Source organism: Pleurodeles waltl, chromosome 3_1 (assembly GCF_031143425.1).
Source record: "Pleurodeles waltl isolate 20211129_DDA chromosome 3_1, aPleWal1.hap1.20221129, whole genome shotgun sequence".
NCBI lineage: Eukaryota > Metazoa > Chordata > Amphibia > Caudata > Salamandridae > Pleurodeles > Pleurodeles waltl.
Window position 1 is genome coordinate 207,117,456 of NC_090440.1, and position 14,789 is coordinate 207,132,244.

A 14,789-nucleotide genomic window follows, 5' to 3' on the forward strand; every position below is an offset into this window, starting at 1 on the left:
TAGGCAGGCTCCTGAACTTTAGAGACAGAGGCTATATACAACAAGCCTGTGCACATGGCCCGTGGCAAACAGCCAGCGAGATGGTAAACATATACCAGGCTACACTAAAGTAGTGCAATCCAATAGAAACTTTAATGATGGTGAAGCAACAGTTTAGGTAACTGAACGTAAAATATGTATTGTATTTCATGACCAAACTCCAAATGATAGACCAGGAGCGCTCGTACTGCTTCACCTCAGTGGCTGAAGCAAGGCCCGGGCTGGACAGCTGGGGCTGCCCACCCTTGGCCACGTCGGGAAAACAATAATGGGGAGTGGCAGAGGACCAAATCAAGCCGCAAGCTGAGATGCAAATCTAAGACGGGACCAAGAGGAAACTCAGAGGGCGAGGGTGGTGGTCGTGGCAGAGTTTCAGCAAAATTGCTCTCTGGTTTCCAACAGATGTGTGGAATTGGCGCAGTCTACAGGGGCTTGGGCGGGGGGAGAGAATCTAAAGACTCCCAAGAGGATAGAGACGATGCAGACCTGATGGTGGTGACCCCAGTGACAGAGGATATCTTAGGATGAGAGGGCAAAGGGCTGCCTGCGTGTCTGAGGGATGAGCAGGGGGCTGGGGTCCTGGGGAGACCTCTAGGCCCATGAGAACTGATGTGCTGAAAGTCCAGGGGACCGCACCCCCGCTATAGAAGGCAACTACTGTACTTCAAAGGGGTTCTTGCAAACAGTTCTCGGGTGTCCCCTGTCGATAGTAGGGTACTCAGTGTGCAACTTCACAAGCAAGACCAGCAATACAGTTTTGCCTGCCTTGGGACATCCAGGTGCAGTGGTGCTAGTCAAGTTGGGTGTCATGCACATAGCACAGTTGATGCCAAGGAGGGCCTATAAAGAGAATGGAAGGGGGCACTTGGGGACAGGTTTGGGAGCTCCCAAAGGCGGGTTCGTCGGTGGGGGTCCTGGGAACAAAAGTACACCTTTGGATGTTGTGGACCTGGGCTGGGGAGCTCGGGTGCAGTGGATCTTAGTCATCAGTGCTCGTGCGTCAAGGAGCCCATGGTTCTTCGGAAGACCTGCAAGAGGAGGGACAAAACAGGGCAGCTGGATGGCTCTGGAAGATGTCCTCTGCGCTGCTAACGTCCCTTGACAGCTGGTTTTCGGATGTGATGTTGGAATTCAGATTGGACTTCAACAAGCCTTGGTGTCTTCTCACACAGAGGGGAGATGGGACTGGCTTCTTGGAGCCCGGTGACCTCCTTCTGGGTGGCTGCTGTGTCAGTGGACCAGGTGGTCAGCAGATTGAGGACAGGACTTTGCAGTTGGTGCCTTCATGAAGCAGGGAAAATGCTCCTCCACTCCAAGAGAGATGCTGATGGACTGGCACAACCTCTGAGATTTTTGAAGCGCCCATAGCTGCAGGACAAGACATGATGTCATGACTGTCTGGACAGAAGCAGGTAGGTAGGCTGGGTTTAGCACCAATGATCCACCAGTTGTCCACAGTTCCGACTCCTCCGACTCTACTTTGCAGGTCTAGTGACTTAAATAATCTACTCAACCTAATTATAGTGCTCTTGACCCATAAACTGGTTTCAAATGATGTGATCCTGGGCAAATATTTTAAATCACTGAGCGGACATTTTTTTTTTATCACACAAGAGCACCTTCAAATGTGCGGTTCAGCATGTCTGCTGTACAAAAAAAACTTTTGTATGATTTACTGGACTAAACATTTGCTCAATGTATACTACAAATTTTGCCACATATAGGATACACATGACCGCTGACTTACCTCTTAGTTCATTAGCTGCATTGTCACCAGGGTGGGGGCAGGAATGTTTCTCAGATATCTTTAAGAACTATTACTGGTAGCACACTTAATTTGCAAGCAGCAGATTTTAGATTGAAATGACAACATTTCCCACTGACGTGGTTTTACTGATAAAACTATACAGTGTATCATGTTTGGAAATCAAGTTTCTGCAAATATTTGTCACTTGCACATCCCAAGGAAAGTGTTCTGATTTGTTTTGCTCCTATTTAAATCTTTGTTTGGATCACACTTTTGAAATGCAAACAAATTGTTTTCGTAATTTCTGATATATTTTGAAATACTTGCACTATCCATGTGTAAACTGTTTAAGTGTGGTGTGTTAGGAAAAAAACTGACATCTTACAGCCTTTTGTTTCACAACGACTGTCAGACACTCTATTGACCAAAACCTTTAACTGTAATAAGAGAAAGAAAAGTAAACACAATTTTCAGGGTAAAATAAGAAAAAATTAGTAAAATGACAAACTGATATTTGACCTCTGTCCTTGAACAGACAGTAAATGTGTTAAGATAAAAACACTATTTAAAGGCGTCTTTATTGCTCATTCACTTTCTGAATGAACAGAACACCTGTTCCTTCCTGCTTAAGTTAATTCGCCAGAACAGACGAATAGGTGCTAAAAATAGATCAACCTGATAAAATCTGACCTGCCTTAGCGAGTCGGCGAGTAGATTTTTTGAGGCCAGTTTGTCTTCTTTTCTTTGGAACAGACTAATATGTTCTTCAAGTGTCAGAGGTCCATCTAACAACTCAATTTAGAGGCGTTTAGGGGAGTGTACGGAGTAGGGAGTGTAGGGTAATAGCTAATACCCTTGGGGTGACTACTCCCCCCCCATATGACCACTTCCTGTGGGAAATGGGCTTAACCCTGTCCCAGAATTTCTACTTCCATCAAAATCAAGATGGTGGAACCCTTCCTCGAGTCTCCACTTTGGATAGCCCAAAAGTGAAACATGCCTACAGCCTAACTAGTTTTCCCACCTGTCCTGGTGCCAAGTGGGCCTCAGGGCAGGAGGGTGGCCACCCCCAGGTCTGGGGAAGCCAAGGTCGTATACCAAAGGCAGCAGGGTCTTTGAAGTCCCTTGGCTTGGTCCACTAGCCATCCTGTTGGAGTAGGTGATAACACCTTCCTCCGGAGCAGGCACCATTTCTGTCCTGTGAGAGCATGGGTTGTCACCTCCAGGTGGTCAGAAACACATCTGTGGTGGCAGGCTGGTCGCAACCAATCAGCCAGCACACTAGAAGACTAGTAGGTTTCAGGGGACACCTCCAAGGCACCCTCTGGGTGCATGTCATAATAAATCCAAGGTTGGCATCACCCTGTATTTATTAAGAGTTGTTTGATACCAAACACCATCGGTTTCAGTGAAGCCATTATGTAGCTGGGGAACTCGTAATGACGAGTGTCCAGTACATACCTTAAAATGGCTTCCCTGTTCGCTTGTAATATCCAGCAATCAAACTAGACATCACAGGGGCATATCTGCTCCTGCAGATATGGCCTCACATCAAACATAATGCAACCTGCCTTAGGGCTCCAAGGCCTGCTGTAGGGGTCACTTACATATATTTAGATGCAGTGAGTGGGGCATGGCACACAATGGGTGTGCCATGTCGTGCTTTCACCTGGCTTCTACCAGGACATGCAGACTGCAATGGCAGCTGTGTGTAATGCATGCTGCAGCCCTTAGGGATCCTCTCCAGTACCCAGACCATATAGGAGTACGTGCCAATTGCAAACATTTTACCTGTTTTAGGGAAAAAAGCACTGGCAACAAGGAACTGTTTAGCAGGGACCCAGTGCACCTCAGTAAAAAAAAACTCAGTACCAGTGAGCTAAAAGAAGGGGTGACCGTGTCCAAAAGGGACACTTTCCTACAGCGGGTAATGGTCATTTGTGAATGTATGCTCGACCATGAGCCTCTTACAGTTGGGAGTGGTTTGTTCTGTGGTTTATCCAAGTATGAAACTTAATGAAAATATTTTTGGGAGAAAAAAAATTAGGTCATTTTGAGATCTGCTGACAGAGTCGCCCCCAGGCAAATGAGGCCCCTATTCTGGTAGCATAAAGAAACTTAACATAAGTCTGGTTTATCACTTCAAAATGCACAAGTAAGGGGAAATATTGCTATTCTAAACCATCTCTGGAGATTAGAGGAACACGAGTTTCCAACAGCGGTTCTGACCACTAAGACAGAAATCCAAAGTATGAAATAAGCATTTTTTTAAAATAGTGAAAGATACATAGAATCCTTTGCAAAGCTAAATAACAGTACTCACACACATATATCCGTGGGTTTGTACTTGGTAATATGGTAGACAAGCAGCACAAGTATTTTTAGCTTTATGGAACTACACTCAGTCTGCCACCTAAAGATGGCGTAGTACTCATTAAGAAGGGATGGAAACCATCAAAAATAAAAACAGAATAGAAAAGGATAAAGCAAGCAATTTGAACATTTTTATTACACAAAGGGCACAACCCAGCAACAATGACATAAGAAATCAAACCATACAAAAAGGTTGCCATTCCAACTTCGAGCAACGGTTGCACCCAGCAGGCTACCTATGGAGAACTACAAAAGAAAACCCATTGTGAAGCTGGGGGCACTAACTAGCACACACTTTCCATTTTTTAATTGCAGTTACAAAAAAAGGATACTTTTACAAAATAAATTTGGGTGGAAAGAATGAAGGTTTAGCTTTTCAATGCACTTTAAAGCACAAGTACTATTTAGCTAACAAAACCCTCCAGCTTCACAGGAATACCACACCTACATACCTACCGCTATTCCACTAGTGATCGACAGGACTGCTGTACTTACCAACACTAGTCACTGAACGTATATTTATAGTCTTCTGGGTTTAAAAGGTTAAAAATGTCCATCATGGTGTGGCTCTATACCCCCAATCAATTACTCCTCACCCACAACATAAGTGGCAGTACATGAATTTAAAGGCAAAAACACAGTCACATATGAATCATGGTGATGTTTAAGAAGGTTGATAGTGGGCTGTACAATGCAGGAAACTGGAAAGCAAACATGTATGCACATGAGCTCCAGTATCATACTCGCAGCACACGATTTCCGTTTTCTGCACCATGGGATAGCCAAGTTCATGTTCTGCTCCCTTTCCAGAAGCGCATCCATTTCTGACGTAGAAACTGCATATTTCAATCTTGAGTGGCCAAAAAAGAAAACTTTCATCCAACTGGCCGCAGTAGCTGAAGACAAAAGGAGAAACAAGTAAGAGCAGGGTGTGTGATAAAACAAGTTGTGGGTTTTATTAATGAAATACCCCCAAACAGTTTGTATGTTACAAGAATAGATAACATTAAAATATCGTTGCAGTCCTCGAGCCCCACATAGATTTCGAAATAAAAACATTAAAGGTATTTGCTGCTCTAAGCTTTACCACCTGTGGCTCACACCTTATTTTTCTATGGTGAATGGAATACTACCACCCTGGTTTGCCAACAGAAAAAGTTTGCATTGAGATGGCGGGGCATCGCACTAAAATGATGGAAGCACTCCGCAACTTTATTATATTGGTGGAATTCCAGTGCCCCAAAGGCAAGAACTTGTCAACAGAAATTTTCCAGCAGCAGAGGGAATGCACTATTTTCATATTTTTACAAGCATCTAAATGAAGACCAACATTTAACAAATTACCTTATTAGAAGGGGAGGTACCAAAGGGAAGGATCACATACAAATAGTGAATGCCAGGAAAAGCCTTTTGGTAATACGTGAAAAACAGAACAGAAATATAAATTCTTGAAAGATTTGCATGGCAGTATTTACTAAAGGTGGGGGTGGTATGGAAACTAGAAGTACATTTATTGAGACGAACATTTTTTTGCCGGACAGCTCAGAAACAAGGCTTGGTGAATGTGCCAATTAAAGACTGACGGACAGCCTGACAAATGAAGAAAGCTTCCTGGCACAGGGTCCCAACTGCACCATGTTTGTTTCTGTACCACATGGCAATGCTGCTGCCCGTGAGGACCTGCACTAGCCTACCCTTGACTCAGGGCAGGGACGCCTTTAGGGCCAAACCAATGGCCCTTAACTCCTGTCAGCTCTAGATGGGGAAGAGAGAACAAACTATATAGTGTTGGAAAGGCGGCTTTTATGCTGGATCCACTGGGATTTCAGGTTACGCTGCAGAGCTCGCCACTTGTCACCTAGCATACTGGCAAGGAGAACAAACGAGTTTAAGAGCCACCGTCAATGGAACCCAGGATTGAGCCTAAAATATCGGGATCACAGTTTGAGTATCTTGGACTTATTGCGCTGGTGGAAAACCCTTGAACTCCACCATGCCCAGGATCATCCCAATGAATGAAAGCTTCTTTGATGGAATCAGGTGGGACTTAGGCTCATTTATAGTAAACCCCAAAAATGTTAGGAGTTCCGCCATCATCCAGAAGTGGTCGACAACTGATTGCAGCAAGCCTGTCTTCAGCAGCCAGTTATCAAGCTATAAGAATAAAGAAACTCTCGACTCCCACCATCACTTTCATGAACGTTGGAGGATAGGAGGTGAGGTCAAAGGGGAGCAAAGTCCATTGAAAGTGTTCCTGGTCCACCCAGAACCTCGGATAATGTCTGTAAGGATTTCTGAAAATAAACACCCTATAAGTCCAAGGATATGATCTAGTCCCAGGGTCCAGAGCAAGAAGGATATAAGCCAACGTGAGCATTTCCATATTGTCAATTCACAGTACAACATTAAGGGATTGAAGCTACAGGACAGGCCTGAGGCCTCTGTACTTTTTCCATATGAGGAAATAGGAGGAATAATAGCCCCACCTCTCCTTTCCATTCCCATTTCTATGAATCTAGTACCTGTTCTATAGCACTCTTGGAGAGAAAAAAGCATAACTGCTGCAGTAGGATGGACAGATTGGTTATTGGGTACTCAGAGTTTCAGTCTTGAAGAATTTTCCACTTATGCTGGGCTCCAGCCCACTATTTTGGTGCCTTCACCAGGTAGTTGTCTAGAATCACCTTCTGGCTGGGAATCAACAGCTCTGGCTCATAGGCACAGATCTTTCAGAATTGAAGCAACCAAATGTTGCTCCTGCCCAGGGCCGGTTGACATGGGATTGCCCTGGTGGGTATTTGAGGCATCTAAAGACGAACCTTATTTACTAGTGTGGGTGGAAAGGTTTGGTTAAACTGAAATAAACTTTGCAACAGATTTCACAAGGTTTAAGGAGAGGATCTATGGCTGCACCTCATCATTTATAGCAACAATTGGATATGTCTGAGCAGACATGGCTGCCTCAAACTGTTCAGTGTTGGAGGTGGAGACTGGATTCTGCTGTGCAGCTTCAAGCTCACTAAAAGGTGGTTCTGTATTAAATGCCAGTGCCTCACTCTTTTGTGTGTCTACAAGTTTTAAAATTATTAGGCATCCACTGCACAGAAACTTGACAATACAAATTCAAATGTAAACGTCTTATGCACACAAAGTCCTACACAACATAAGACCAGAATACCTGAACAGCTGCATACACTTTCACCAACCCACCAGACACCTACGCCCTTCTCTGCCTCACTCATTCCTCGTAACTGCAAAAGAAAAACTGGAGGTCCCTCATTCCCCTACATTGCACCCAAGACAAAAAATGACCCCCAACACATCAGAGCCTCCTACTCACTTTTTTGAATTCCAAAAAAATACTGAATACCTGGCTCTTCTTATAAGTACACTGGGAACCACATAGCCAATACCCTCTCATGTGATTAGTGTGCTATACAAATCAACATAACATTAGAGGCACAAATTGCAGACTTTGCAGCTTTACTTCATTTGTTGCACTCTGCACCTGTGAGCAGATCACGTATAAGGAAAATGTCAGACTTCTTCGAAGAAAAACAACTTGTAACACTCCGAGCCCAACACCAGACGGCGGACTATGCACAGAATGTGTATCTGCAGCTACACATGCCACCGAACTGGAACAGCATTACTTCTTGTCCAACATCAAAAAGACATCTAAAATCCATAAGTTATACACTACCTGAAAAATCTGGAACCTTCAAAGTTCCCATCACCAATTTGAAGAAAATGATTTGATTTTGATTATTTGTAAAGCGAACAAATGCCCAAGGGCGTCTCGGCGCTGCCAACCGTTTGAGGACTGAATCCCAGATAAGCTACATGAGATGAGTAAAGACCCATGTTTTTAGTTGTTTCCTAAAGGTCAATAGGTGAGGCTGATTTCCTAAGTATCATGGAATTTGATTCCAAAGATGGCAGGTCGTATAGGAGAAACTTCTGCTGCCCCAGGAGACTTTATGTATTTTTTGAACTGGCAGCTTCTTGGCTGTGGCAGAGCAAAAGCATTTGTTTGGGGTGTACCACAAGATTTCATTTTTAAGAGGGACCGGGCTTGGGTGAGAAAGGGTTTTGTGTGTGATAGAAAGTGCTTTGAAAGCTACTCCCCTTTTAGGGAGCCACTGAAGTTCTTCTCTTGCCTTTGAGAATGATTTGAACATTCTTAATTTCTTGAGAATGCAGATGGCCGCATTCTGGAGTCTCTGGAGTTTTTTTTAGGATGCCTACCTGTGCCCCAGCATATAAGGCATTGCAATAGTGCAACTAAGAATAAATTAGGGACAAAATCACTGTTTTCTGCAGATCCAGAGGTAAGAAGGGAAGGACTTTTTTTTTGTTTACTGTTTTTAAGATAAAATAGCAAGATGAAGTCAGCTGGTTAGTCTGTTTCGAGAAGGAAAAGTAGGGATTGACGATAATATCCAGATTCCTGACCTTACGTAATGGTGTGGGGGGGAAGCGAAGGGACTGAGGCCACCAAGAGGTGTTCCAGAAAGGTGTGGCTTCTCAGTCTTCTCCGAGTTAAGTTTCAGGCAGTGAGAGCTCATCCATGAGACTACTGGAGTCATACACCTTTTGAAACGAGAGGCCAACTTCTCCGCCATCACTGAAGATGGGTACCACAATTTGGGTGTCATCCGTGTAGGAGACCGTTGTGAAATCGAAAGATCTTACCAGTTTCAGAAGGGGTGTCACATAAATATTGAAAAGAGTAGGGCTCAGTGAAGACACTTGCGGAACCCCGCATGGAAGAGAAAAGGGCTTTGATGAGAATTCACCCATAGGGACTGATTGTTCCCTTCCGTCGGGAAAAGAACATAGCAAATTCAATGCAGATCCTTGGATGCTGATCTCGGCCAGCAACTGAGTGGTTCACTGTATCGAAGGCTGCACAAATGTCCAACAGGACCACTGAAGCCTTCCCACTTCTATCTAGGATATCTTGAACCTCCTCAGTAACTGCAAGCAAGGCTGTTTCCGAACTGTGGGCCTTCTGGAAGCAGAACTGTGCAGCATCCAAGATTTCGTTTTGGTCTAAATGTTCGGATAGAGAGATGCCCTTAAATGCCTCTCAAGGACTGCAGCTAGCAGCGGGTGTGGAGGGATAGGCCAGCAGTTCTTATCTTACTGAGGGTCTAAGGTTGCTTTTTTTTAGTTGGGGGAGGGTGGAAGCTTTTTTCCATTCCGTGGGGACAATGCTGTTTTTCAAGCTGTTATTAAACAGCAATCTTAGTGGGGAGGCAATAGGTCAAGCTATCTTAGGTAACACCTTTTTGGGGCACGGATCATTGGGAGACCCAGATTTAGTGAAACTTAGGAGCTCGGCCACTCGCTCAGTTGTCAAAGATGGAAAGTCACAGAGGATCGAGTAATAGGGATCCGAATGGGCAGCCACTACCTGTGGAGTGTTACCACGCCAGCTAGCACTGAAATCAAAATATACTGCCCTCCACTTTATTCTTGAAGAATTCTGCTAAGCTTTCACAGCGCTGTTGGGTGGGAATTAGTGGTTGTACAGCAGGAGGGATAGTAAGTGTCCAGACTGTTTGAAGCAGTTCCCTCTGCAAATGTATTCCTGAGTGGATTTTCTCTGTAATGTAACTGTTGTTTTCTCTTATTATAATCTTTTTATATTCCTGAATGAGCAATTTATAATTCGTTTTTTATCTGGCGCATAGCCGCTCCTTCAGGATCTTTCCTGTTGTCAGCATTTCCTTTCATATCTTTAAGCTCATGAGAGAACCAGGAGGGCATCAGGGCGGTTTCTGTTATACTTGACCTTATTTATTGGAGCCAGCTTACTAGCTGCTTCAGTTATCCAGTTCTAATAGTGTGAGGCCACTAGATTTATATTGTTAGAGAAAGCTGGCTAAGAAGATGCTAGGGCTGGACTGGGCAGCACTATCGATTTTATACCGCTGTCTGACCCATATTTCCTGGGTGAGCTTTCGCATCGCAGACATGTATAGTTTGATGTCTAGACTAAAATGTTCTGCTTTATGGTCGGACCAGCAAACCTGCTGAATATCATCCAGCTGAAGTCCGGGGTAATTAGGGAATATACCACTCAAGTATATGCTCTGCAAAATGGGTCGGAGCATTGACCGATTGGTTCAGGCTGAAACCCCTAAGGTTGTCTAATAACACTGAGGTGACTTTGTAATCTAAGGTGTCTAGATGAAAGCTGAAAATTCCCCACAACTACCACTGTGAAATGTCCATGATATGCACTACCTTCAAGAAAATTGCAAAGAAATTCTGTGAATTTGGTTATTGGGACTGTATAGTAGTAACCCATGAAGCTAAGTATTGTGATCAGCTTTGCAGCAAAAGTAGAGAGCTTCACAATCAGCAATAACAGGGTTGGAAATGACTTTGTGACGGTCTTTCTAAATTATGCCAGCCCGCCATCTTGTTTACCTTCTCTTTCTAGTCTGTTAATTAGATAGCTGGGTGGAAGTGCTTAGACCACGTTGGGGGCTGAAAAATTGTCAGCCCAAGTTTCAGTTAGGAGCGAGAGGTCAGGACTGTGGGAATCCAAATACTCGTAGAGTTCGTATTTATGCTTAATTAAGAATTGAACATTCAACAAAAAGCACTATAGCTTACGAAACTGATTCTTAGGTGAGGCCTCGAGGACCGGGGTTCCTTCTGGGGTGCGCTCTTGTATGGGAGCAGCCCGGCAAGCGAGCTGACAATTGGCACGGCTATAGCCATCTTGTGAAAGATCAAACATGAACTGACTGCACAAAGGCGAATTACCTACGCTATTTAAAGATAGAAAAAAACTCCCTGGAGTATGCATAAGAAGGGCCAGGGTTCTTGGCGCACGGTGTAATCTGGATGTGGACTGGTGGCGCGGACGAACTATCATGTCCCAGAAATAGCCCGCCAAGCCAGGGGGTGTGGCCAATGACCTGCTGCTACCAGCGTGATACACACAGAAAAAGGTGGGGAAACTGAAAACACGAAACGGGGGTGCAGCAACCCCAAAAGCCCTCGCCGGCTCCCCGGCAGTGAGCTAGATACTGGTAGCAGAAACTAAGTTAAAATAACAGTGAGAAAGGTAAAATCAAGGAAAGAGAACATGGCTGTTGTAATCCTCTAGGACAGTGGTTCCCAAACTGTGGTTCTGGGACCCCTAGGGGTCTGCGAAGCCTTCTCAGAGGGTCCGCGAGAGCCTAGAAAATTAAAAAATATTAACAAATATTAACAAATATTTACAAATTAGGTCCCCAGCTTCCAGTAATGACTCAGGCGGGGGTCCCCGGATTACAATGATGATTCATTGGGGGTCCCTGGGTTCCATTGATGTTAATGTGGGGGTCCACAGAAATCAAAAGGTTGGGAACCACTGCTTTAGGAGGCTGCACGGACGCGCTATCATGTCCCAGAAATAGCCCGCCAAGCCAGATTAAGTTACGTGTTGTGGGCTCTGTGCTTCAGACCCAAAAGGGCACCAAGTTCTTACACTGAAGGTGGAAAAAAATCTAGAGATGAAGTCTATAGTTTGGGCACTGGTCTTTATCACCCTCAACTCTGCCTGTGATTGACACCTCAAGAGTTTATTCAAACAAGCAAGCTGCTTTTCTGAGCCCCGCCACCAGATGAACTGTGTATTTGTGGCCTAATTCAGAGAAAGTGAACAATCAAAGCCTTATCTACATTATTACAAATTGCAATAGTCTGCTTTACTTCTGTTGTACGTCAGTCTGTACAATCCAGGACATGTTGAAAACTTCACTAGTTCCCCACTGATGGTTTGTATTGTTCCTGATTCTATGTATTCATACACCAATGAATCCTTTTGCATCACTGCTCATCAACACAACTCCAGAGGTGTGGCAAACAGGTCTTTTATGACAACCTGGTCAGTTATTTCTCGTTGTTTATACTTGAGAATGATTTCTCTTGCCCTGCCAGTAAACTTTACAATATTTGCATCAACTGACTCCTGTCCGGTACCTTAGTATATGCAGGTTCTTTGGATCCAGATCTTTGTGTGGCTCGGATACAAGTTCTTTGATGCAAAACCACTGAGCTAGTGTGTAGCTTTCTCTAGTTCTCCAATTTTCGAAACCATTATGCTGGTAACTTACAAGCATATATTGGGAAATTAATATTCAAAAGTAAAATTAATATAAGGATACAATTTGTGGTAAACTTTCTTCACTCAAGCTGCCCATAGAAAAGCTTACAATGCCTTCACTTGCAAACTTACTTTGTCTGCCTTTTCTATAACCTAGATCATTTGAAATGTTTGTTGTACCGTTTAGAAATGATGCAAGTTTAGACATACTTAAGCATAGGTGAACGCCCATGCAATACAGCCTTACGTGCAGCTGTCCCAAAGGGCAGAAAAATCTTTAACTGTGCAACGGCCACACAGGTGAGAGAAGCCTTACATGCTATTCATGGTTGGAGTATAACTGTTAAATGAAAGATCAATGGGAAGGTTCTAAACCTTAAAATCGAAGGTGTGTGTGTGTGATTCCACTTCAACTGCAATTGTTTACATATGTTTCACTCGTGCTGAGCTATTCAGTAGTGAAATCGTGTTGGCTTAAACCAGTTTTGACTATGAGTACCACAAATGCCTCGCTAATGCCCGGAGTATTCTAGCACACGGTTATGCAGTTCATTTGAAGGAAATGGAGTACAAGAAAGATGGTTCTTGAGCCTTGAAAAGGGTTCTAAAATGCAAAGAACGCTCGTTCAGGCTGACTAACAGAATCTGCACCTTTAAATTGTTAAGTATTAGTCTTAAGGTTCCCTAAGAAAACACAATATATTTATGTAATGGTCTCTCTCCTTATAGTTGACTAGCCAACAGTAATGTGTCTCTTTCTATGTTTTTGTGTGTCTGGCAGCATTTGTCCCAGTTACACATAATTGTGCTTGGCTGGTAATAAAAATACAATGACTGGGGCCTGAAAATGCTATGCTGACGTATTACATAGGGAAATACAATTAAATGAGAAACACTGCAAACAGCTTTTGTAATCCCTTCACTTGCAATTCCACTTGTCAACAATAGCTTTCCATACAATACTTTTGAAGAAGACAAGTTGAATCGGGTCTACTATGACTCAGAACATCACAGCACATTTCATCACAGCCTGACAAGTACACCATTCACCAGTCCAGATGCTTACCCTGTGCCATATTAGCGATCAAGAAGGTTCACCACCTCACGGACAGTAGCAATAAGATTCTCATGCTCATGGGGATTGGCCAGAACAATACTGTGCAGTTTTTTCATGTAAACATCAATGGAATCCACCGTTGGGGTTTCACAGCTACCTGAATATTTGCAAAACAGGAAACCATTATTGTCGAGGTAGAAGAGTGACATCTTTGCCACCTAATTCATTAAATCAAAAGTACATCAATCGCTGAATTAACTACTATCATTAAACTGTCTGGTCCAATCAAAAATCATTGTAATCCACCCTATTTCAAACCAAAAGTGCATATCCATCACTCATTAAGCTATACACAAAATATCTGTACCAAAAGGCAAAAAGTAAAAAGAAGGTATAACAAAACAATGAGGTGCTGAGCTCCTCGGGATCGAGAGAGGGGCTGCATTCAAAGAGTCTGAACTGGGCACCCCTAAATGTTTTAATATGGCCCATCTCCTTTAACAGAACTGTACTGCTTTAGAATGTAAAGAGAGAGTGGCTTTTCTCCTTGTGAGGCTCTCATCAGACTAAGATTATCTATATTGCCCTCTCATAGAATCTGATCAGGTTATGGTTTTGTTAGTGGAACATGTTGGGGTCGCCCTAGAGAAAGGCATGGATGACGAAGGTATGATTCTCCATATGTAATGACGTGCATGAATTCATCAGAGCAAATGCACCTAGGAACATGGAGTATAACCTTAAGTGTGTGTTGTGCGTCAGATCGTAGTGTGCATGATGTTAGATGATATAGGCAAGGCTGAAGATTACAGGTTCGCCAGAGCTAAATAATTTCTTTGTTGCAGTTTGTGTGAGGTAGGCTAAGATAAGCACAGTGGAGGATTTGTTGTTTAGGTAGGTCCTAAGGGTACTTAAGTTTGATGTTTTGACAGATGTGGGCTCTACAGATTAACCAGATGTTTTTAAACTGCTAAAATCCCACTGGCCAACAGGTACCCGTGATCATCTCCCTGAGTTTGATCTTAATATCTTACCAGGTAAGGGCACATTTGCAAAGCTGTTGGTCAGGGCCTGCCGTAAGGTCTCCAGGTGCTGATGTAGGAGAGAATTGCGACTGCGCTCCTGGATCACATCAACTTCTAGCTTTTCAACTGCCGTCCGCATGCTTTCCACGTGTTTTTGGAGAGCAGCATTCCTCTCTTCATAGTCCATGTTAGTTTTACGTAGTTGTCGCAACTCCGCCTCACGTGCTACAAATGAAATACATATTTTTAACTAAAGAATAAAACTGCACACATACTACGGAAGGAATGCGAAGAAAAGTATACTCCACAGGCTAAAGCAGAGGTGCATTACATTCAACACACTGGACACCCACTGAAATATGTATTATATATGTTCTTTGAATGGAATACTTAATAACGGCATGTCCCAAATCTGTAAAGGCTAAGCCTGCGTCTATG

General features: G+C 43.6%; 1 protein-coding gene across 3 annotated transcripts in view; it reads right to left on the reverse strand.

The window, feature by feature from the left end:
- Positions 1–4,268: 4,268 nt before the first annotated feature.
- The window catches only part of HMG20A (high mobility group 20A), a 216,973-nt gene continuing 206,452 nt past the window's right edge, over positions 4,269–14,789 (reverse strand). For all 3 annotated transcript variants that reach the window (XM_069222199.1, XM_069222200.1, XM_069222201.1), the window contains 3 exons: positions 14,361–14,576; positions 13,336–13,483; positions 4,269–5,055 (listed from right to left, as the gene is read on the reverse strand). In XM_069222199.1, the coding sequence (XP_069078300.1) occupies positions 13,347–13,483; positions 14,361–14,576 (353 nt within the window). In that variant the 3' untranslated portion in view covers positions 4,269–5,055; positions 13,336–13,346. The remainder of the gene's footprint in view (positions 5,056–13,335; positions 13,484–14,360; positions 14,577–14,789) is intronic.